Source organism: Branchiostoma floridae, chromosome 6 (assembly GCF_000003815.2).
Source record: "Branchiostoma floridae strain S238N-H82 chromosome 6, Bfl_VNyyK, whole genome shotgun sequence".
In the NCBI taxonomy this organism is placed as follows: Eukaryota; Metazoa; Chordata; class Leptocardii; order Amphioxiformes; family Branchiostomatidae; genus Branchiostoma; species Branchiostoma floridae.
In genome coordinates, this window is record NC_049984.1 from 15,065,410 (window position 1) to 15,091,073 (window position 25,664).

General features: G+C 40.1%; 1 protein-coding gene across 2 annotated transcripts in view; it reads right to left on the bottom strand.

The window, feature by feature from the left end:
• The window catches only part of LOC118418379 (SNF-related serine/threonine-protein kinase-like), a 35,651-nt gene extending 16,049 nt beyond the window's left edge, over positions 1-19,602 (bottom strand). The window contains exon 1 of one of the 2 annotated variants that reach the window (XM_035824258.1): positions 18,538-19,602. In XM_035824258.1, the coding sequence (XP_035680151.1) occupies positions 18,538-19,135 (598 nt within the window). In that variant the 5' untranslated portion in view covers positions 19,136-19,602. The remainder of the gene's footprint in view (positions 1-18,537) is intronic. The other variant, XM_035824257.1, reaches the window with a different exon arrangement.
• Between the last annotated feature and the right edge of the window lie 6,062 nt (positions 19,603-25,664).

Genomic DNA, 25,664 nt, shown 5'->3' on the forward strand with positions numbered 1-25,664 from the left:
CACGCGACAATCCTAGGGGTTCCGGGGGGGGTGGGGGTGTGATGTTCCCCCAGGAAAATTTTGAAATCTAGACCCTCTGAAATACTATTTCCTTTATTTTGTGGGGCAAACTTTACTGGAAGACTCAGCTTGGATCAATCAATATCTTTACATGCCGATTTTTGTCCGTCACAGAGGACAGAATAGGCAAAAATTTTGTCCGTCCCCAGCGTCAAAATTCCGTCAAGGACGGATGCTGGCTGCAACCCTGTGGCACAGTAAGGGTATGAAGTCTGCCATCTTTGACTGACTTGTTACCCATATTTCATAGCCTGATACTCATTGACATTCTATCAGAGAAAACTGAGCTCATCATTCTGTCCATGTTTTGAGATTCTACCCCAGCCTGCCACATGAGATGATAGACTGTCTCCAGTGCCGCGCTGTTAAGGCTATTGACGTCATCCCCCTCCTGCAACTCATCACATGTACATTAACCTTAAAACGGAGGCGATAACTCACAATCCTGTCGGACTATCAGTGCAGGTTCATTGTCGCAAAACTCAGTACATAGATAATGGAGTAATTAAACTGTTATCCTATGCATTGCCTGCTGTGATTCTTTCAAAGAAATATTTTTCATGATGCAGATGTGTATGTACAACGTGAACATCCTACTGAAATTCAACTTAACCGTGATGATTGAAATGCGCGGGGAAAAGACGCAAATCCACGGGACAGCACGCAGGAACGGACAACGTATCTGGAGCAGAATTTAAATGTTTACTGAGATGCTTGAATATCAATGAATGCTGCCTTATTTACCTCGTGAATTCCGTTTGTTTTTTTATAATTAGTAGATTGAAATACGCGAGGAAAAAAATCAAACACGCAAATCCGCTGAATGGCATGCAGGAATGGGCAATGAATTTTTGATATTGACGTATTTTGAGCAAAATGTTTACAAAGATGCGCATGCCTCTCTATATATGCTTATTGTTATTATTTATATATTATTTACTTTCTGAATGCCCTGTTTTCATACAATGAATTAGTAAGACCATAGCCCGTCCCATCTTACAGTGATGCATGGTCAGTCCTTGATCCTCCCTTGCATCAACTGCAGGATGAATAGTGGCCTTACAGTTATCTCACCTGTATAACACATGAATAGTCTCCTGTCATTTTCTGCAGGTTCTGCACAATGAATATTCATAGTTAAACTAATGCCCTGTTTTCCTGCTTATTTGGAATCAACCACACCGAGCGAAGATAACAATGTTCTTTCCAGCAGAAACAAAATGATTTATTTACCTTTCAAAGTTTTGGTATTGCTTCTACTATTACTGCCTCAGAGCAATTTATCTACAACCTGATGAAACAATTTGTGGCTCACCAAGAGTAATTTGAAAGTTCACCAATTTCATAATTGCAGCATTTTGATGAGTGTTCTTTATATATATTTCCAGGCTCAAAATTCAATTTTGAACCTATCACAAACATTTACGTGCACAGAAAAACATAAAGTTTAAACTACGCAACAAAGAGTATAGAGTAGAGTTCTTCAGTTAGGCAGGAATCTCACTCCAGTTAAAACTGCTCCTCTGGAACTCTCTATTGTCTCTTCAGTCAGCATAGTCATGTTGAACTTTATATAATTTGAGCAAAATATTTATCGCTGATATGCCAAAAAATAAATGTCTGTCAGTGAACTATGAGTATGTATATCTAAAAGCTTAAAATAAATACAACACCATAAAAATGTCATCCCTAACTACATTTACTATGAACCAAACTCTATACAGGAAGAGGCTCTTCTTTAGGTATGAGAAGAATGTGGAGAATGCAGCTGCTGAAGGTGGGGAGCTTGTCATGATGTCAGAACTGTCAGCTATGTTTTGCCTTGGGTTACAGGCATGTTTTCACAGACTTCCTGGACTAATTTGTTTGAAGTTTCCTTGAAGGGAAAAACATGTTGATTTTGCTGGTATGTTCTTCCTGTCATTTTTGGCAACATCTCAGAGGAGAGCCTATTTTTCTTTTTTTTATGCCTCATTGAGGAGCCTACTGGTATGTTAAATTTCTTCGAGGGGAACATCCTGTATTTTCTTGAAAATGTAGCTTTTCTAGTTTTCTGACAGAGCAGCAGCTGACAACTTCTCACTTCTAAAGCAGTAGTAAAGGCACTTGTGGGAAAAAAGTCACATTAAGAATGTTAAGTGGAAAGAGTTACATTCTCCTACAACTAACACGTTGTACAAGCTTTGGACTTGAAATGAAGATCAAAATATCAATATGCAGAAACATAATCAATAGTTAAGGAGATACTTCTTCACTCAAATTACTCCTTACTACTTTAGAAGATCTTGTCAGGCATGGAAACAAAGATATGAGTTATGACCTAGACCTTTGCATTTTTCCTCGCTTTTATCTTATCAATGTTTGCATCTAATCACTATAGGCAAACCTTGTCCTCCGCCAATATTAGTACATAACAGATATCAAAACATTTTGCCTGAGGTCTTTCCAGCTTGAGGAAGTACTGACAGCACAAACTTTCCAGGTTCTGAAGTTAGACCAATTGATGGGCATTTTGTCTGTGCATTGATACTCCCCTAGGTACCTATTAATACTCCCCTAGGTATTGTGTGATCCTGACAGTTCTATTTGAGGGATTGTCTGGCCACTCCCTCCCAATTTAGCCTACCCTGGATACCCCCAGGTATCAGTTTCTCTATCCAAACAGCCTGGGGTCATGCCCACTACTGCTGACACTGGGTCACCACTGTCCGAAAAATCTGTCAACTTCTGATTTTCTACCTTTTTATCCTATCCTGGACTTTATCCAGCGCAACAACTTGAGAGTATTCAAAAGTTTGGCAATCACTTGTATATTGGCCTCATGGTGTGAGTACAAAAGGGACCAGTAGAAACATCATCAATCAAAAGAGGTGCTGCCAAGGCAAGACATCACAAAAGATCATTCAGATTTTTCCATTTTTCCAGCTGCAGCTGCAGAGGCCATGTCTCATTTTGACAAATATTTGTGATATTCAAGGTGATATCTCACTACACTTGGGGTACCGGTGAGGCACTGCAGGGTTTCATTCACTGCGGCATTGTTGTGTAACTTTCGCTGATATTTTTATAATTTAGATATTGCATAATATGTAAGTGTATGACTTAGAAGACGTCAAAATACATAAAACGTAAGAAAATTTGTTCTTTATCTCTGAAATTCGTTGAGTAATCTTTCGAACCCCGCAGTGCCGCACCGGTGCCCCAAGTGCAGTGAGATGCCACCTTTATACTTTTTCCTAGAGACTAACAGTTATAAAACAAAACTTACACAAATGATGACTACACTGTAAGTTCATTCAGGCAATTTAACTTTGCGGTAGGCGTTTGTGAGGTGTTTTGAGATCTCAGTTGAAATAACTGTATTGATATTGATAAGATCACTTTTGCTGTGCCATCATTTTGCAGTGGAGAGCTGAGGTCACCACAAAATAAGCCTTTGTGACAATGCCTAGATTTACAGCGTTGTAACCGGACTACAATCAAACCCTGCCATATATAACTCCGCCGACCACAAAGCTTTTATCATACTTTGTAAAATAAAAGAGCTTTTAGTCTGAAGTTCCAGCTGAGCACGCACAAGGACCACTCGGCTCCTCTGTGACTGAACTGCTATTAAAAACTCAACAATGTTCCACCACAATGACGGAGTATGGGGTTATCAAATGGGTGCTCCAACGATTGTTCACTGTTTCTTTTTCCCTAGGCGTGGGGTAATGCAAGCCCTGCCGATGTAACTGACCACAAAGGTTACCCTAGGAGTGAGTGGCCTTTGAACTGCGTCCATTTATAGGTCCAAAGTAACAGGTGCTTTGTTACATCTTGTCCACTGCCTATGTGGTTTTCAGTCAACAAAGGGCAAAATGCAAACATTCCGGACATTAATCAAGGAGGATATCAGTGACAATGTCAGCAAATAAAGGCTGCAGGGGTAACAATCGGTCAACACTTGAAGTTGACTTTCCTTCTGTTTTGCAACTACTTGAACTAGGATCTTTAGGATCAGATGTCCATCATGCAGTTTAGGAAGAATATTTTCAGAGTTTTGATGCAATGAAATTTTTACTTGCAATAACATATAATTGGAGCAGGAGACTACTATACTTTGGCAGTCAACTTTTTTTTCAGCATCTCAAAACTTCCAACTGTATTGTATAGCTAGACTGCCTTTTTGTCAGCATGCAGTGACAGCACAGCTAACTCCATACTTTGCCAAAAGCTATCCCATACTCTAACAGTACTTGGTGACAATGAGTTCCAATCTACGAAAGTTCGTTCTTGAATCCTAGGTACAGACTGATCTGAATAGCTATTATACACAATCATTATCATTACGCACCATCAATGGCAATATTTGCATACGTTTTATCGATTTCCTTCAAGTCTTCGCCACGCAAAAAGGACAAATCATTACGGGATGGCAACAGTTAAGTATCAGTGTGCGAGATGTATGCTAATGTGTGCCCTTGACTGTCAAACATGGCCTGGTGTGTGCGTCACTGATGCACCCTGCATGGCGCAGACACGTGCCTACAGCGTAGGTCACGCTTACGGAATCTGTCTTCTGAGTTGTCATACCACTTTACCAGTCAGTATTAGGAAGTTGCTGACACATGAATGTGTATAATACGTACATGTAGATTCAATGAAGTTTGTAGCATGGTAAAATCAAAATGTTTGCAGTTGAAACAACGGCAGAAGCAACGGCAGTAACACATTTGCAAGAGAGAGTTTGCATTGTGATAGGAATAGAAATATAAAATAACTGACTGAGGATAATTCAAAATTGACAGTATGTAGAGTACAGGACTGCACAATGAAAGACCAGCACATACTATTGTATCAATATTTTGTGAAGTTACCATGAAACCTAACAATTGATATTCCATACGATTTGCACTGCAGCCGACCGATGATGATGATGATGATTTGCATTCAATTTCTTGGACTGACGTAATCAGGTATTCCAATCTTACATAACTAGTAATCTGAGTAGTAGTACTCCAAATTCAATGTAACCCATGTATTCAGTGAGTGGTTGTATTCAATACATGTACCATTAGGGACCTTTCTGAAGTTGCCATAATGCACAGTAAGTACCAAGAATTTTGCGTAGACATTATTCTAATCTTATGTAACTTGTAATCCAACTACAGTCAAACCTGTCTATAGCGGCCACTCAAGGGACTGGTCAAAATTGGCCACTATAGAGAGGTGGCCACTATAGAGAATATGCTAATTAATTTACCACAAGCAATAAGTTACACATGGTTTTAGTACCTACTGATCTTTATTCACATAATACAGTACTGTACATGTACTGCAATGATTTTTTGCACTATAGGTATTAAGAAAACAAAAGCTATAAAAAATTTTAAATGTTCTACAGTTGATATTGTCAGAAGAGACCGGTATCGTCATATTTCTTTGATCTTTCGTCTTGTCATACTTCGCCGTCCGTGTGTTCCCGCTCGCCTTCACACGTCAGATTCGCCCATTATGCTAATGTGGTACTCACAAGAAAAGTCACGTCATTTTAGACTTATCTATTAATAGATGTAAGAATAAAATCCATCATAGTCTGAAGTTCATATCATTTTCTCTTTGTAACAATTTATTTAGAAATTTTTGTGATGTGAATTAACCTAAGCGATAGTGTATTAGAACGTAACTTTAACACAATTTACCTCTGTAATATTGGTGTCGTCTATTGACCTTATATGACCTCGTTTGTCAGCGGGTATGGGTAGCGCCAGTTTACGAAGTTTTGTTTTGAAAATAAGTCAAAGAGGTTTTAAATCCGGCGTAGGGTGACGATACGGCCGCTGTATATGGCCGAACGCGTGCCGAAACATAGATCAGCGGTCCGCGTGGCCGTAATCGGCAGTGTTTTTGTACCTGCGGGACCGGAAATCGTGTGGCCGTGGCCGCATTGGACAGGTGGCCGCTAAGCCTATTTCTTAATCATTACGAATCCAAGGGACCGACAAAAAATGGCCACTATTGGCAGGTGGCCGGTATGCAAAGGTGGCCGCTAATACAGGTTTGACTGTACTCTATATTCAATGGACCCCATTCAATGAGTATTCAATACATGTAATGCATTTAATAGGGACCTTTCTGAAGTTGCCATAATGCACAGTAATCACCAAGAATTTTGTAATTCTTTAGGCACTACCTTGTCTATTCTTATGTAACAGTGGGGTTCAAGTACCGCCTACCGTCCTTTCTACACTTACATAACTTGTAATTCGACTACTCTAAATTCAATGGAGCCCATGCAGTGGTTGTATTCAATACATGTAAATCATTAGGGACCTTTCTGAAATTGCCATAATGCACGGTAAGCACCAAGATTTTTGTGTAATTCTTTAGGCACTACCTGTCATGCAGACCCCATACTGTGGCCAAGTTTGGATTTATCTAAAGACTGTAAATGCATTGAAGTTTGCAGGGATTTATTTTCGCGGTAGCGGGAAAATGGAGTGTTCACGGTGGTTGAGAGTTCGTGGTAGCGCCATACACTGCAGTTACATACTGTAATGGAAAAAATGCTTGCAGTGGTTTTGAGTTCGTGGTGTAGCGGCCTCCCGAAAACCACAAACATAAAACCACCGCGTACATTACAGTACGTCGCTGGCAGAAAACATCCTCTAATGCATTCTACAAAATATGGCAGGATGTTCGTCCATGGCCAAACGCAGCACGACAGCTTTGAACCTACCTAAGCCCTCCCCTATCAGGATTCGCCAGGCGTGCATTTCCCGCTAAAAATAGCCCAGACATCCATCATAAAAATCTTGCCTCTGCGTGTGTGTGACAGTGAACGTGATAATGGAATTTGCACATAAAAGAATTAGGCTGTTATAATAGTTTGATATATCGCTCCAATATCATTCAGATTGGCTATAATGAGTAGAATGGGTGCCAGAGATAACAATACAATATCAAAATCTATGACTTTTATTAAATGGTTCCTGGAAGTGAAACAGTATAATATAATGGATAACCAATTATGCTATCATATGATTGTCTAACTGGGGAAAAATTTAAGCAATTGTAGTACATGTATTTCGTTCATTATGCAGAAGATACAAATTCGCACTCATCCATGAAATCTGCCTGATAAAAAAGTGTTGATGTCACAGAATATCTTGGCAACAGTAGTGCTATCAAGATTTACCTGGCTGGAGTCATCTTGGCGATTCCTCCACATTTGGATAACACCCCTGCATTTTAGCAGGTCTTTAGGACTCGCTAAATAATGTACATAGTATTTGGCATGCCAAGGAAATATGGTATCATTCCTTGACTCTGGTATCCAACCGTATTTCATCTTGGTGACAGCCCTATGCAGTACTGTAAATACAGAAATGTTCGCGGTGGTTTTATATTTGTGTTTTTCACAGGGAAGTGCCGGAGAGGAGATAGGCGCCGCCAGGGGACTAAAATGCCTATTGATTAATCAGCCTATGGCTGATTAAAAGGCTATGGGACGAATGAAATGACAGGGAAGTGATACCGCAAACTTAAAACCAATGCAAACATTTTTCCATTACAGTATGTGACTACAGTGTATGGCACTACAGCAAACTTAAAACCACCGCGAATAAAAAATCCCCGAACACTTCAATGCATTTTACAGTACTTGTAGAAAATGGATAGAAAATATGGATGGCTCCTAGCGAGGCCAGCCACTAAAAAGCATCATGGCTTTGTTACATACAGACATCAGACTCACATGTATCACCTGATGATGTTTGTAAAGGCCTGCTAGCTATAGGCTGCTACCAATAAGAATCACTGCACTCCCCATAGCAGGTTGGGTTATCAGACCCAGACAGCCTCTGCCTGCAGACATCTTTCTCCAATAACTCTTCTCCATTTGTCATGATGCACTTAACGATAAAACAGAATTCTGACCAATGAATGTGCTTCACTTTTTACCCTAGTGACTTAATTGTGCATGTCCCTTTTTTTTCACTTCGACCTTACTGTCGGTCAGGAAAGTTGGGCTGTAGTGTAGAAAGTTGAAGAACTTGAACAAGTTGAAGAAGCCTAGGATTTTTTCACAGCATAGGGGCCCAGGGCATTTTACTATTACTGTATATAATAGCATGGCAAAGCCTCATTGCAAGCAGCAGAGATGTGACCAAAAAAGCCGGGCCCTATGCTAGCTGAAACACATCATGATGGCCCAAATCACAGCATAGGGGAAACAAATCAAAGCATAGGTGGACCCTTACACTTTGTTGAGAACCCTGGTAAGTCTGATGATAGAATACATCACGCATTTCTCACTAAGATATCCATAATCTACATAATCCCCTTCCTTGCATGAAACGTTGCCAGGCCCTTACCAAAACGTATCAAACTGGGAGTTACTAACTGAAAGGAGTAGATCGAGTCGTCACCTTTAGCTACCACTACTCAAACTACAACCTTGCCCTTTACCCTTCCCATAAACATGATAAATCCACCACTTCAATCACTCACTCTGCATGTGGCTTTATTGGCAGCTCCTCCAGGCATGTTACCATTTAAATCCGATCATCTGATCAGCTACTTCATAATGTGCTCCCATCAAGTGTAGTATATTACTGGCTTTGATCCAACAGTCTAGTCTCCCTTCACATTGATTTTGCATAAGTACCAGGTATACCCATTTTATTGTTTCATTTTTATGGAGTAAAACTTAGCCTGATTAAATCTCGCTTATAGCCGCCCGCCCAATATCTGTCAGCCTCCTAGTGGGGACCAGTTACAGCCCCGGACAGCAGAGTTTGTGTTACATAGACTAGCATAAAACTACATGTATGTTGAATCACAAAACATCATGGGAAGAAAGTAATGTTCATTAGTAACGTTTTAGATGTTGCCAAGTTAGTTCTTCGCAGTATTGTACAGTGTACACTAAGTCAAATTTTAGCAATGTTTATGTATTATCAGAGTCTGAACTGAAATTGACACACCTGTTAAGCTCTTACAAGGAAAAGCCAATCTGACCTGGTCACAACTGGTTCCTCAAACCTGTTTCTGGAGCACAGGTTTTGGAGCCTGACCAATCATCTTGCCAAAGTGACAGTCTAGACAGGGCTTTTCTAGATTGGGTTTTCTGCTAACTTCAAATCTGGTGCTTGCAAGTTGTCTGATCAATACAGTGAGGCACAGCATCTTCAGTCAATCTTCGCGCTTGAATAACTCTTCCCATGATACTAATTCCTAGGAGTTGGATCAGAGCAATCTATCTCCACGGATGTCTTGCAATGTACAGGTGTTTATGATGGTTCAACTTTAAGTGTTCATATTTGCACATTTAGCCTGAAATCAAATTCACATATCCAGATGTGACTGCCTGTGTGCCCCCTCCCCCTATGCTCAGATATTGAACTTCAAGCCAATCCAATAAATATGTGTTACAGTCTACCCGGGAAACTGCACCTTCAGCAAAAACGCCCCTTCACTGCGCCATTACTCTTCCAGAAGTTGCCTTTTCATCAACCTCCAATCCTAGAAAACGAGCCGTCCCTTTTAACGATTTTCCTCGGCCCAACAACCCTTTCCTGCTATGGTTGGATTTCGCCACACCGAATGGACATTTGTATCAGGATTGGACAAGTCCACTAGCCCTATTGTCCAGGGCAGGTGAAAAGTTGGCTTGGGCAAGTAAATTTTTCATGTGCTTGCCGATAGGACAAGTGAATTTTAGAAAACTTGTCCAACCCTGTTTGTACTGCGCACTTTTGATGAATAAGATAACAGTCGCTTCTGTACACAAGAGATATTCAACAACAGACTGGCTATTCGGGGCCTCCAGCCATTGTTTCTACAATCTGTGTGAACCGATGGTACATATCTTTCCCACAAGCCGAAGCCCTCCCTATTGATTCTGTTCGAAACATTTATGTATTTGGGTCGGAAGGCACTTATGATATATAGTTTACGACAAAGTGTCCAGCAGCGAACGATTTGCTGTACGCTAAAAATATCCCAAATCAATTACCTGTTGGGAAAAGGATACTGTAACGAGGATTGAGTATGGTTCGGGAGGATATCACCATGACAATATCAAAATGTGTACTATCATACATAATTCAGGTTTTATTTTTAGTCAAAGATCAATACATTTTAATGGGGTCTGGAGAGCTAAGAAAAAAGGAGATCAGTCTTATTTTTGACAGAAAGATCAAAGGATTTATAGTAACATGATTGATATACATGGGAAATAATCCCATTTTTACTTTTAGTCTGTTCCCTGTTTCCCCTATAAGTATAAGACTACTTATCAATCATAAATCATCATAACTTAACTATTGATTTGTCTTTTGTACTATATTTCAGAGCAGATGTGAGTTCAGCTTTCAAGTAGCAATTAGCGTAATTATAACAAATGTACAACTGTTTCAGTTCATAATTTTGCAAAGGCTTACAAGGCTTACCGTATAAGGTATGTCAGAGAATGCTTTTCAGTATGCTTCTTTCTATCACTTTCAATCATCAATGTCTTCAACATTGAGGTGACCCTTACTTAGGTACCAAGGATATGTCCCAAATACTCTGCAAATGTCACTGAGAAGAAAACACACACAGTACAGTGTGTTGGTCTACTGTATGGTCCTGGAAAGACAGCTTTAACCAAGTAGGTCAGCATGATATCACTTACAAGTAGGTCAGTTTTCACCATGCTTCAGTCCAGCAGAGATATGTAACCCTATACACCATCTATTCATACATGGAGCTCATGATTCAACCAATATACATCTGCAAATCACTGGCCCTTCCTAGAGCACCATTTTTATGTTCTTGTTTTCAGAATTCTGAGCATGCCTTTGGAAAGTCTTCTTGTCCCTTGGATTTTTGCAGTCGTCTAAGACATTCCAAGACGCTTGAAGGTTTGAAATGGAGTGAGACTTAGTGATGTGCAGGGCAAGATTTACATGTAAACCACAAGAATCACAAACACATACACACACACAAAGTTCAATCTGCCCTTGACCCATGTATTACAAATGGTGCAAAAGGAAGTACTTCGGGTATAAATGCATGACTACCTTATATTTAGCCAATGATACTGTTTATGCAAACAACAACAAGAAAACAGACTAGTACTAGTGCAAACATTACACCCTCTGTACAAAGTAATCCTGGGCCAGGGGCCAACTTTTGGAGCAAGACACACCAGTACTGGATAATATTGCGCCAAGGGGCCAAGGCTGTTTCATCTTTTGTCTCAACGCCAGCATCAAGTTGAAGTGAGGATAAGATTAAGAGCCAGTGACTGAGCCACCTTTCAGTTCATGCATCAAAGTCAGTGTCTTAAAGTGATTTAATATTAACTCCACATCCAATAGTGACAATGCACACATTTTAAATATGCAGATCATGGTAGAGAAACCCAATATTTGCAGTGTCAGACTTACCAGAAACATTTCAAACTTTACAGTAATTCTAGTACCGTAAATGCAGAAACTTTCGCGGTGGTTTTATGTTCGCGGTTTCCGGTTCCGGGTTTTCCATGACAGTATGTGACGACAGTACGGTACTACAAATGAATTCAAGTTCGCTGGATGGTGCTACTAACTCAAAACCACCGCGAACACTCCACTCTCCCGCTGCCGCGAAATTAAATTCCCCCGAACTTTAAATGCATTATTACAGCATATGCGATCTTCCACACCACACTCTAGGTTATGACATGGTTAATTTGTTCCCATGGGCATTTACGGTTACACCAGTAATTGCAAGGAACAAGGTGTTGTGTTGGCAGGTTTGAAGGAATGTTGTTTTTCAGTGAGAGCAGTGGGATATGGACCTTTCCTGACCTAGTCCTGTCATCAGTATTAGTACATGGAACAGTCCACATGTACATGTACACATACCAAAATCCACACCTGCAACAAGCAATTTGCAAGGAAATTTTTCAGCCTGAGAATCATCCTCCGTAGTGACCGCTGGCTCGATCCTTTCGCTTGCTAACCGAGCTTGAAATTTTTGAGATGGTAGAAAAAACACAACCTGGCTAGGTAACAGAATGCAGGCTTGGTGCTTTTATGCAGAAACATGCCATGGTATATTAATTAAGTGAACACACGTATAGCAATTGCACACTTTTCTCGCTTTGCGTCAGAATGGGGGACATAAGTTCTAATTCAAGCAGATTCAAAACTATCCCAAAAGTCAATGCAAACTAGCCAAACATTGCAAAACAAATCAATAAAAATTTGACATTCATTCTCAGTTTTCAAGTTCAATGAATCAATCCATAGCAATTGCACACTTTTTTTCTCTTGGTGTCAAAATTGTTCACACATGTTCCAATTTAACATACCAAACTATCCAAAAACTCAGCTTGTAGACCCTGCAAACAGGTCAAACATTAGAAAACAAATCAATAAATATTTGACATTCATTCTCAGGTTTCAAAATTCAATCCAAATTGATTGAAAGATCTCAAAAATCAATCTGTAAATGTAATATCAAATTGTATCATGAAGCCTTTTCTCCTTGGAAACACAATATGGAATATGATTTTTTATACCTCAAACAGGTGACTGACGACACTGTAAAACGACATATTTGATTTATGCATTATCTTACATACATGCGTGGAAAGGTTCACACGACAAGAAAACGTGTTCTAAAATAAGATCACCCATACTACCAACTACTTGGAGGAATTCGTCTTCCTCTTGTTGACGTCAATCCAGGGGTAAACATGTCCACAGCTTATGTCTATTTATACATCGCTCCCTGAAACTAGTTCTCACGTTTCTTAACACCTGGCACAGAGACGTCATACAACACCTTGGGCATAAAAAAAGAAATTGCATATTCAAATGTATGAATATATGCAATACCATATGGTAAACTGTTGTGTTAACAAATCAAAACAATGATATAAAACTGCCATAATATTTACAAGATATACATGTTGTGTATGACAAATATCTAGTGAACTTCCCAATTATCAACAAATTACTAAAAAGTAACAAGTAGTACAAAAGTAACAAAGTAAAACGGAGTATATGTGCATAACGATTGCAACTTTGTAGATACATTTGTCCTTCATTACATGTAGCTAGGACAAGCTGTTTTCTACTTGAATAGGAAGCAGGCTGAATAAAAATTCTAAGTGGAACTACATGACTCCACTGCCCACCAACCAAAAAAGGCCTGGGTCGACAGTTTTTTCTAGGGTAGGTTGAGAAACGCTGGTTTTTCTAGGACTTACATAAGCTAGAAGCAGTGTTTCCGCCAGACCTCAGCTGGGAGGCCGTCCACCTTGGGGCGCGAAAATTAAATTTAATTGGAAAACCGCGAAAATTAAATTCAATTGTAAAACCGCGAAAATTAAAGATAACGGTTAACTGTCGCAAGAAAAAAACGAAACAACTAACCCTTGACACATGTGATTTGTATTGTAAGTAGATGGTACTACAAGTGCTTGATCCACTGATACCTGTTAGCCGCTCCCTACTATCCACATAGCTTGATGATTGTTCCCTGGGGACACGGATGTGTCTAAATGGACATAGATACAAAGCCTTACCATTACCATAGGACATCTATACCATAATGACAGACATGACGGACAGTAGGTGATCAGATGGCCCACTGCGAAGAGCCATTAGGATACAAATGAGGGGCTGCATGGGGGAACCTGACAATGCTTTTTGCTCACATTCCACAGTATTTCAAGTTAGAGGGGCAAACTTACCACTGAAGATGGCCTACTATGCTGTATTATAGGCTTTTAATATAGGGATTGCCAGCTACACAACTCCAGGCTCATTTTGGTGCAGTCCCCAAATGGCCATTGTATCTATACCCTTTCTGGAATAGGGTTAGAACAAACACCCTACATGTATGTATAATGCTAAAAGCAAGGAAGGCAATCACTTAAAATTGGTCGCATTGCAAAAAATTGACGTGAGTCAAAATAGCGGGCCTACGACTTGCACTAAAGTTATAGAAAAGAGCATCATCATCATCATCATCATAACCCCCAATAAATGATAACAAAATTTGATTAGCTTTTTGTATACCAAGGTTTGGAACATGTAACAGATTTGTTGGACAGAGAACACATAACTAGAGCTGTATGTAGTCTTTCAAAAAAACTAAATTACAACTCTCTTGTAGATTTGTCCTTGATGTCTTTCTGGGAAGGGCAAGGTATTCCCTTGCATTATCCCAACAACTGACATTCTTCAGTATGACATATTTTCTGACCTTCCTGACTCACAGACTTCTGAAAGTTGCAAAGATCAAACCCATTAAAACCAATCTCCACCTGATGCTAGCACTGGTTACTATGCTACACAAGTACGAAGTAGATATAAACTGCATCTCAACATGTAAGGCTTTATGGTAGACATATTTCCAAAGGGCTGGGATACACATTTGTAATTTGTACAATAAATTGTGGCAAGGTGTTTTCCATGATTCTGGATTATGTAAAGGCTTCAGGAGATAAAGAAATTGATATTTAAAAGCTTGATTACAACATTGCTTGATAGCTAGTGGTATACTGTGTCACAATGATTCATAATCAGAGATAGAATTTATTAGAAAGACATTACAGGGCTCGAAATTCTGGGTGCATGTGCACCCAGGTGCACCCAAAATTGGAGCTGTGCACCCAATCTTTTTTGTGGGTGCACTGGTGCACCCAAATTTTCTCTTAGGTTTACGTAAAGATATCAAAGTTACAACTAGTCTAGTATACATCATATTCTTGACATCTAAGTGTTAAAACATGATAAAATGTCTGTCATGGAACTTCTTAAAGAATTTGATAGCTTGTAATTAAGTTTTGTAATTAGTTTTTTCTGACATTCTACTTTATCTTATGTGGTGCACCCAAAAAAGTTTTGGTGCACTCAATCCAAAACATGAATTTCCAGCCCAGGGTATTAAAATAGGAAAAAATTACTGCAGTTACAAAACACACCATTTTTCTTCATGATTTTGTCCATCAGTGACCAGCACAGTTACATAAGAACTCATTTGCATTTAGAAAGTGCTGTCAATTGGTTCCCATCACCCTGATGGCCTGAAGCACGCAATGATAAATCAAAGTGGAACACAGTCCTTGGTACCATAAATCACATTCTCTCTTCCTCAACAGTAATACCCCAAGGCATACAGCATCTTGGGTTGACAGGCCAGCAAATGGCCTATATGAGAAAGGACCATCATTACTAGAACAGTACAGGGTCTCTTGTGGGAACTTCAGAGCAATTGCCTATCATCAGAAAAAAAAGAATTGCCTTTCTTTCAAAAACGGTCAAGAACCACATCTTGATATCTCTTTCAAACACAAGCAAAATCACACATGATTTCTTTGTCCTATTTTAACTTAATTTCGATAGGCTCTTTTCAATAACGCTAGTTCACTTTTATCCGCGGGGTAACCTTTATCCGTTGTATATAATTTAGGGATATCGACTCGACAGACGGCTGTTTCAGACTGGAATGCTATGAAAACATTGCAATATGAAACCAATGTCCTTCGACTAGATATCTGTAAATACCTCGTTTCTAAAAACAAAGGTGAACTACTGTTATATCATACGCTATCCATGTACGCATCTGGGTGGAACAACTAAGCAATAGGATATGGGATCTTATTTAATTACAAAGCCCCGCTTCCATGTATTATAGGCCATATCCGCATTATTTGTTACCAGCTAATGTAATAATTTACCCATCCCTTGAGACAGCACATTATAAACCCCTGAAATCCTATCCAAAACAATACTTCAGCCAGACATCAACTGTGTCTGGGTCCATCAATCATACGGATCAGGACTGTCCACATCAATTGCTGACTCTACTTCATAATTACTTGTTCGCCTTCCATATTCCCTTGGCTTGTGTAGCATTGGGATATGTTCCAGTTATTACGTAATGGTCTAAATTTAAACAACATCGATCTCAGCGTAACCAGCATGCAAAAAAAGATGATGGCTTGAGTTGAAATTCTTGAATATTGCTGGCGAATTGATTCTAATTTTTTTCCATTTTATCAGTTTCTGCTTTAACTTTTTAGCGTGAAATGCATATGCAATCAAAAGGGAGGACTACTGCTATGATTATGAAATGAAAGGAAAATATAAGTAAATAGCATTACGTTATTAACTGAAAATTACTGTCTTTTTCAGTATAACATAAAATCAAAATGGATTCTAAAGTCAAATAGAGAAATTCAATGCACACAATATTACAGTATTATGTTGGCTGTCTGGCCGGCTCAAATTGCAATTTCAAAATGACAAAGACAAAATCAGCGGTTTTGTCAGACATGAATTGGCTTCCTGCCTCCCATGCGATCACTGTGCCACAAAACCTCATGAAATATGCATGAAATAAGATTTGGGATTCATGTTTTCAAGCTATTATCCAATTGACATATGAAACTGGTCTCAGGAGAGATTGCTATGGTTTAGGGCTTGACAGGCAGAACACTTCAACTCAAAGGGGGCCTGCTTTTTCTGAATGGAGGCCCTGGCAGTCACAGTGTTTTCTTTTATCATAGGACATATTATAACTTGACAACATTCTATATAAATGTTTGGAACCAGTACCAGGTGATAACTTGGGTTATCACATGGGGACAGGGTTCTACCGTTATCACACAGGCTTTCACACTCATAGAAACAGTTATATAAAGCATTTTGCGCTCAGTATAACTTGTATTCTATAATATAGAACGGATGGTTCTGTCCACCTGTTCAAGTGTATATCATAACTTTAACACAGGAGTCTGTGAATTGTGTGAAACAATTTGATGTTTTCAGAATTGTGTGAAACAATTTGATGTTTTCAGAAACACTATATATAGGCTTTGAATATCCTGAAAGACGAGTTATCATGAAATCCCTTTTCCTCTTGTACATACATGTAATGATCTGTCACTCTGAATTTCATTTCATATTACACTGCCCCCTTCTTGACTGGGGCAGGTTGCCAGCTAATGGCACGTTTCACACCCATAAACTAACAGCTCGTAACAGCTTCCATTCTAGCCATTTGTTCTTTTGCCTGCTCCTGATTTTGTGTCAAGCGTGTGCCAAGTGTTCCAGGTGACGTATGTCAGCGCCCCTGCAAGTTTGCAGGTTGAAAGAGTGAATGGGCCTGGAGTGTTGCCACCACTACAGGAATTCCATGTCTTGATTTATTACAAGCGACTTATGAGGAAGTTTGTCCGTGCCCCTTCGTGGTTGTACTCCGTGCCCCGCAAGTTCTACTCCTGAAAGCCTTTAAATTGTGCTGTAGCCTTGACATTGTCAAGTCCTGGGAGGGCTGCTATTAGACGTCACGTCAGCTATCACAAAAGCAAGGTGTGCAAACATTGTGCACAATGCTTCAGACAATTACTGCAGGCAGCAATGTGTACTTCACAAAACCACAAGTTAAACATGCAAAGTGTGCTGTAAATCACAAGTATGGTGATTTCAAGCAGGTACCGGTAAGAGAAGAGTTGTACATCCACTGCACTGAATATTTCCTGATTCAGTGAACTTCAAGTCAAAAAGATAATGGGGTATCAAAGATGGGTACTTTACGGTGGCATCTCTTTTCTTTTACAGTGCAAGGTAGGTGACACATACAATAAAGGCATCCTCACTAGATATAGCTTTAGACAATGCCTGGAGTTAAATATTAAGGAGTTAAGTGTGACAGGTCATTTGATGCAATATACCCTAGCTGCCGACACCTGTCTACGACGCCGATTTGTCTGCCGATGGGCGGTTTTAACATGTACCTGCCATACAATACAGATTACTATTGAACCTGGAAACACATGTGATTATGCATGTATGTCTGATGATTGAAAGCCACAGTCGCAGCCTTGAACCTGAACTTGGAAGGCGCAGGATTTACCAGATGGGCTTTATCAATAAAATATTGCGGTCTGTAAAACCGAGTGAGCAGTGCTTTAGAAAATCCATGTAACTGCTAGTGATGTTATCGATTAACATTTGTTCTCTGCATGCATAAATTTCTACACTGGGAGGGAGAGGATTAAAGTTGCTTACAGTTACAGTGCCTATACTGCATAGTTTCCGTATGAATACTAACAAAGTTTAGTTACTTTATAGTACAGAATAATTGGGTAGCCTTGAAACTACCAAGTTCAATAAGTGCCACAGTGATGTTTCTGTGCAACTGTTAGTATGCACAGATCACCATAGCAAATCGTCTAGTGCATTTACCTTTATAATACTAGAACGATGTGGTTTTGTGAAAATATTAAGCACAATGCTACTTCAAATGCAAACTCCGTAGGAAATGGCTCTACAGCGGAAAGAAATTTTTGACATGTCAATTTTCTGGTGGTCATGATGCGTCATCAGATATTCCACTGGGGAATCACCTCCGACTTTCTGAATGGGAAGCAAAAATCACAAAAAGCCTCAAGACTGTTGGGTCAGAAAAAGTGTAAATATTTTGGTGTAATATCTGACAACTTACCGACGGCAGGTGCATCGTAGGCGTCTCCTAGAAGGATCTCGGGGGCGGAGTAGGCCAGGGACCCGCAGGAGGTGTCCAACATCTCCCCCGGTCGGAAACAGTTACTGAAGCCGAAGTCTGTCACCTTCACCAGGCCCTGCTTCTGGAAGAACACCACGTTCTCGGGCTTGAGGTCCCTGTGCACGACGTGTCGGCGGTGGCAGTAGGAGATGGCGCTGAGGATCTGAGAGAAGTACAGCTTGGCCTGCTCTTCGTCAAGGCCGTTGTCGTGTTTCATGATGTAGTCGTACATGTCGCCTCCGTCCCCTAACTCTAGAATCAGGTACAGTTTGGTTTGAGTGTCGATCACCTCATACAGTCGTACGACGTTAGGGTGTTGTACAAGCTTCATGCAGCGGACCTCCTGGAACAAGTGTGCCCGGGAAACCTCGTCGATTTTGGTCTTATCGATGACTTTGACAGCGACTTTCTCGCCGGTGAAGACATGCCGGGCGAGCTTAACCACCGCGAAGTGGCCCCGGCCGAGCGTTTCCTGCAGATCGTATAGTCCGGCTATCTGGCTGTCCACAGTCCTGAAATTTGAACGGTACGAAGACATGGTGGTGTCGTGAACAGTTCTGTAGGTCTACGTGGAAGAAGAGTCCTCAAATGTCGTCGTTATCTATCAGAAACGTCAAAGTAAACAGAGAAACAGCGGCCGGGTTGGAGTGAAGGGAGCCCGTCACGAGCGTAAACGAGTGACAGCCGGTCAAAACGGCTTGCGTTCTGGTCTGAACTTTCACGAATCAAGTCCCGATAGGTGCCATTTTTTGCGGTACAAGTGTACCGTAGTACATGGCGAGGAGTTCTGCTTCAGTCCTGGACGGTAACTATCGGAAGTAGAGGCGAGCTCCTCCCACGGAGGTGTACATCTTCCCTGAGTTGCCACAACGCCGCCATTTGCAACATTTTCTGGGTCAACTATTGCGCAACTCGATCTGCGCATCTATTTTGAATGTTGGGGAATGTAATGAGTCATCTGATTGGCCGACCGCATAAAAGAGATCGTCTCTGATTGGCCAACGGTTTAAATGTCACAAAAGGTAATACACCTGTAAAAGGGGGCGGGACCAATAAATATGTCAACGTGCGGAAGAATATTACCGGAATAAAACCGGATGCAAGTATTCCTTTGAGAGAAGAAGAAAGCTGACAGTGAGAAATAACACTTGCTTGATTTCTTTTATTTCCTTCCAGAATCTTTCCTTTGGCAACAAATTCTACAGCAAGAAGATTTATTGATCAAACTCCTTGGTAACGTTGAATGAAAGTGATTCGAAATTGTCCAGCAAACTTAAGGTTGGTAATTAGGCGTGTCCTATTAAATATCTTCTCAAATTGAAGAGAGCGTTTTCTGTTATTTTTGTTCTGCTTCCTCTTTGCTATTTCTTTCTTTCGTTTCTTTCGTTTCAGTGAGCCTACCAACTTCAATTTGCTGAAGACTTTTGTAGCCTAGGCCTATAGGAAAGTCGTGTTAAGTGCCTTTCCCAAGGGCACAAGATCGGTGACACGGCGGGGTTTGAACCCAGGACCTTCTGGACCTGAGTCAAACGTGCTGCCGATTGCGCCACGCGGTCCCACTAATTTCTTTCATGTATCCGAATTTCAGTGACATGCAATGACGAGGTTTTGACAGAATGGGGTTGAACTTCCTTTCTCCTCACTTTCAATTCATGTCAAAAGGCGCTGAAGTTGACAAGTTATTGGAAAGATGCCAATTCCTGACAAGGCTACTACATTGGAGATCAGAAACCACTTGGGTTTCACGAGCCATCTGGCCATACATAGGACACGTAATGGCAGGCCTTTGTCATACGCTTGTCTATTGAGCTTTTCAATCCCCTGCAGAAGGATCTGTGCTGGCAATATTGACAGCTGCTCTTTGATCAATAACTGAATAAGAATGGAAATTGGGGCCTCCAAAGCTGGCTTTGGGTTGCACTTTTTTGTTTCCTTGTTAAAATATCTATATGTGCTGACACTGCTGTTTTCTGATTGCATATGTGTGATTGTAACCAGTTCCTCAGATAATCTAATACATGTATAGAATGCTAATAGCTACAAAGTCAATAAAAAAAAAGAATTACAGGTTCTGGTGGCCAATGTTGAGTTGCACATGATGGCATATTTGTACACCAATTCCGTATGTGTTTTTTGACACTTTAAAATTTGACATATTACCTGAGAGGGGCTGAGGTCGTCACTTCACCACACCATGTAACTACCTTTCCCAAAAGCACAATGTCGGGGGCATGACGAGTATCGAACACAGGACCTCTTAATTCTGAGCCCGATGCCCTTGCAGTTTTGCCACAATAATGCCACATATAACTACAAGAGGCCATGTAACTTAGGCTCATCTTTTCCCGTGGGGTAACCTATATTTGTTGTTTCTAAAATCGGGGTATTTTTTGGTCAACGGACGGTGGTTTCAAACTATATCATTTTGAAAATGCTAACTTATATGTGAAACCACATATTTGAAACCACACATGACTTGATATTCCTAAATAGCATAACGCTAGTTCGCCTTTATCCGTAGCATAACCTTTATCCGTTCTTTTAAAGAACGATGTATTTGGGGGTATCAAGTCAACAGATGGTGGTTTGAAACTGCAATATTTTTAAAACATGTAGTACAATTTGAAACTACCGTCCATCGACTCGATATTCCTGGATACTGCACAACGGATATAGGTTACCCCGCGGATAAAGGTGAACTAATGTTACAACATATATAAGTTACCCCGCGGATAAAGGTGAACTAGCATTACAATCACAAGAGATATACAATATAGAAAGCAATTCATAAGCAAAGAAAACCTAACCTGTAACAGTTACCGTTAAGCCTACTACTATTAAAGGAGATTATCAACAGCCAGCTGTAAGTGAGGTCATTTTGGCATAAATGTTTAAATGTATGTGGTGAGGGCAGCTTTTTCCTATTACTCAGGGTTATCCCCATCTTTGCCCAAAGGCCATCGGTATAAATACATGAGCAAACCAGTGGAACGCAGCAAAGTGACAATGCAAAGGATATTGGCAAATTTCCTTTTCTTGGATGTGAAATTTCAGTGCTCTGCATTAGACCACATGATCTTTGGTGCTCGGAAATCAAAAATGTATTGAGGATCCTTGGAGGTCATGAAAGTCCAGAGGACTGTAAATGAGCATAATAATAATATGTTCAATAATACTGTAATCGACTTTAAGTTTGCGGTGTTATGATATCGTGGTAAGGATCTAGGAGAAAATCGAGTGTTCGCAACGGTTTTCAGCATGCGTGTACTGTACTGCGATGGAAACACCAGATAAGGGTTTTTCAGATTGCGTTGAAGCAGTCACGGCGGAAATTGTGTGGAAAACGTACCTCTCTGAAAATTTCAATAATTACAGTGGAGTAGCATATTACCTCTTCTACTGGCTGTAGATGCATAAAGCCTTTTGCAACCCTACAAATTGCTCTGTTTCAGGTTTCCAAAACATTCAGACACTAATACTGGCTAACAGATTGTCGTAAGTGTAATCTTATGTGATATCCCAGCACTTTCTTTCATCTGGCATCTCTGAAGCAGCCGCAACACCTGACAAACGCAACAACAGCTAAGGCCACACCAAGTTCATTTTTTGCTTCTCGGATTTTTTTAGAAAAAATTGTTCCGACGGCTAAAAAAAAAACTTTTTTCAAAAGGTCTGTGGTGAAGACATAAGGCTTAGATAACACAGAAAACAATTATTCAGGATTATCCAAACAGGATTATTCCGTTTTTAATGGCACATTTTATGCAATGAATCCCTTCCATTGATTTGTTACTACTGTTCCGACTAAAAGGCATTGTTTTTAGAATGGAATTATGTGTGAATGAAAAAAAATAAAATGGACAGGCAAATCCGAGAAGCAACAAATAAATTTGGTGTGGTCTAATATCGAAAACAATCCACATGTGCAAATATCAGCAGCACTTTCCAAAAACGATTAGTACTAGCTCTAACAATTCTCACAGCTCCCATTCATGAAAAAATCCTGTGCTTGGCGTAATGACTGGAGGGATTGTGATGGAGCTATTCTGGGATGCCAACACCTGTTTCCATTCATTCCGTTATCTGTCTCTACTCAGAGGTAATGTTGCAAGCGAACGCTGGGCAAATTCAATGAGCAATTGAGGCAAGGCAACACCTGGTGCATTTTATGGCCACGAAAAGCCCCGTTTATCAAAATGGTGCAGCCTCCCTTTGAGTCGTGACATCCTGTCAGTTATTCAACGGAGGGCTCCGTTCAATCGTGTGGAGATTAGAGTGTAAGCCCTGTGCAGCGCTTGTTGAATAAACAAAATCTGATTTGAAGCACAGTGCAACTTAAAAGAGAGGACATGCGTTCAAACTATAAAGGGAAAAAAATTCAGGTCTTCCAAATCTTATTTGTGTACAATAGACAGATTCAACAGTTACATTTGACAATTGATTGGTGAAAATTACAATGCCCAGCAGCTCTTTCCTTATACTGTTCTGCTAGTAGAATTCAAACTAAGATATCATTAAGAAATGCTAGCAGCATGCTTTTTTGACAAACTGCTTTGGGGAAAATGTAATGGTTTTGCTACCAAATATCTGCTTGGAGATAAGTCACACTCTAAGTAAGGTTGTCAGTGAATGGAAATATTGCCTGGGGCAGTTTCTTTAGACATAAGCTGAACACGGCTGGAGACTGGGTTAAACTAATGGAAACCTGCTTTAGTCTGTTATTCAAATGTTTCATTGACGTGTCATATCCCGCTGGCTCCTGTGGCCTTGGGCCTACCTCCACGTGAATGCACGCACACGTGTCGATACTTAACTTCTAATCCAATGGCAAAATACACCCAGGAACAACCTGTTTTGACGCTGCATGAGCGTAGTAGGGAACAAAATTGAACATGATTGGATCAAAAAATGACAGAACATAAAAGATTGTGGTCACAGGTGGTTTCTTGCTGTACATAGACAGTGTAGGAATTTGATGATGGGCAATACATTTTTTGTACATTGTACAAGTACACGTAGTTTACCTCTGTAAAGGAGGCTCACCTCTGACAAGGGTATTGTTTTTGGTTGCGTATGTGTACCCACAATGGAAATTAGACTGTAACTAGGATGGTGAAGGAATTACAGCAGAAATTTATTTCCCTTTATTCCCGGTTGTCCTTTTATCTTTAGGGCTCAGAAGTTCTCTTTAATGTTCTCTCCTTTTGATCCATCTGTCCGGAGTTCTGAAAAATGATAAATAGTAATGAGTTCTTGGTAACAGCAACTCGTATGGCTCATGATTTGGTAGCAGTCATGGCTGACTTTGTGGTTCAGAAATGGAAATCAGTGGCTTCATGTATCATGTTCTTTCACCCTTACAGGAATTCCAAGGAATATCATTGGGGTTATACATTTGTAATTGACTTATGCCCTTCACGGGATGATAAGAGCACAATTTTGTACACTGCACCGAGGCTTGTTTGTAATGGCGGGGACTACTCCAGCAAAACGTAAGTGGTAAGGTAGGAACCCCCTCCATCAAGTTTCCTAATAAAAATATTTTTTAATAAAAGGTCTTCAAGGTCTTCTTGACATTCGCTGACTCTCTCAACATTCTTGAACTTTCAATATTGCAATTGACAAAGTTTATTGCAAATTCTTGCCCAATAGCCAATTGCGAATGACAATTCTAAACAGTATAGCTACTTACTTACTTACTCATCCTCTTCATCCCATGTGGGACATAAGGCTGTGATAAGTTTCCTCCACTGGGGTCTGTTCTGTGCTAGGGGCTGAGCAGCATCCCAGGGTATCCCAATGGCCGCTAGGTCTTTAGCCACAGTACATGTACGTCTCCATGTAGTTTTAGGACGTCCCCGTTTTCTCTTCCCCTCAGGGGTCCAGTGTAGAGCAACTTTAGGGATATGGTCATCCGGCATTCACAGTACATGGCCCAACCATTTCAGTCTTCCGATGGCAATTTCAGTATAAGACAACTGTCTTGTGTTCGTTTTTCTATACAGTTCTTCATTACTGATCTTTTTTGACCAGTAGATGTTATATATTCTACGCAGACAACTATTGTGGAATACATCAATTACAAACAGTGTAGTAAGCAACGTCTATTAGGTCTGACTTTTTTCAGAAGGGACCCCACCTTTTCTGTAATGCATGGGTTTTTCTTTCTGTCTGTAAACGTGGAGAGATTGGGATAGAATTTAGTGGCCTTGTTAAACAGAGGCTGATAGAAATGGGCTGCATATTAGGAAAAGGTCACAATTTTCACCGTCAACCTCTGATTGGAGAGTATCTTTAAAGAGGTCTTTTCTTTCTTGATTGTAGGACGGACAGGTGGAAATAAAATGTGTTTCATGTTCTACTACATAACATACAGTAAATAACCATGAGTACATCAGATGTTAATGTAAAGGCTAAAATTTCTAGATGGTGAAGACTTCCTTGGTATAGAACTAAATCAAAATTTTGAATGTATTTTGGCTCTGTACAACTTATAGTGTAGGGTTTGGTTTTTAGTTGTTCGTATTTTTATTAATTCTTGAGTATGTGGCCTGAAAGCTGCTTTTTGAATATACATTTTGTAAGAAACCTTTGCATGCTTAATGACTTTTCTCTCTATTACCTTTGTACGAAGTATTTGTGATTCGTTGAGACTTTTGTGCTGACATAACATATGCCTTCTGGGGAAACATTCCAGGAAAGCTAATAAAACATCAGAAGAAAATGTATGCATATCTGTGACAGTGTCTTACAAAATGTATTTGGGTGACTATTTTTAGAGCCTTATTTCCCAAACGTCTGATGTTACAGTAGACATACATTAAGAAGTGTGGGGATATTCCTAACGGATGGAAGGTTGATGTGGCTGAGACTAATTAGAACTGTCGACCAAGTCATGGCTGATTGGTCTACTCATTCAACAAAACCACAACACTGTCTTTTAATGGTGCAATTAATAAGTGTAGGTGTGTTTGCGTATTAGATCCATACACTCATAGGACAGAAACATTACCAATAGTTATCTTGCAAATCAACATTATGAAGGAGCATGATACTTGTGAAGAAGA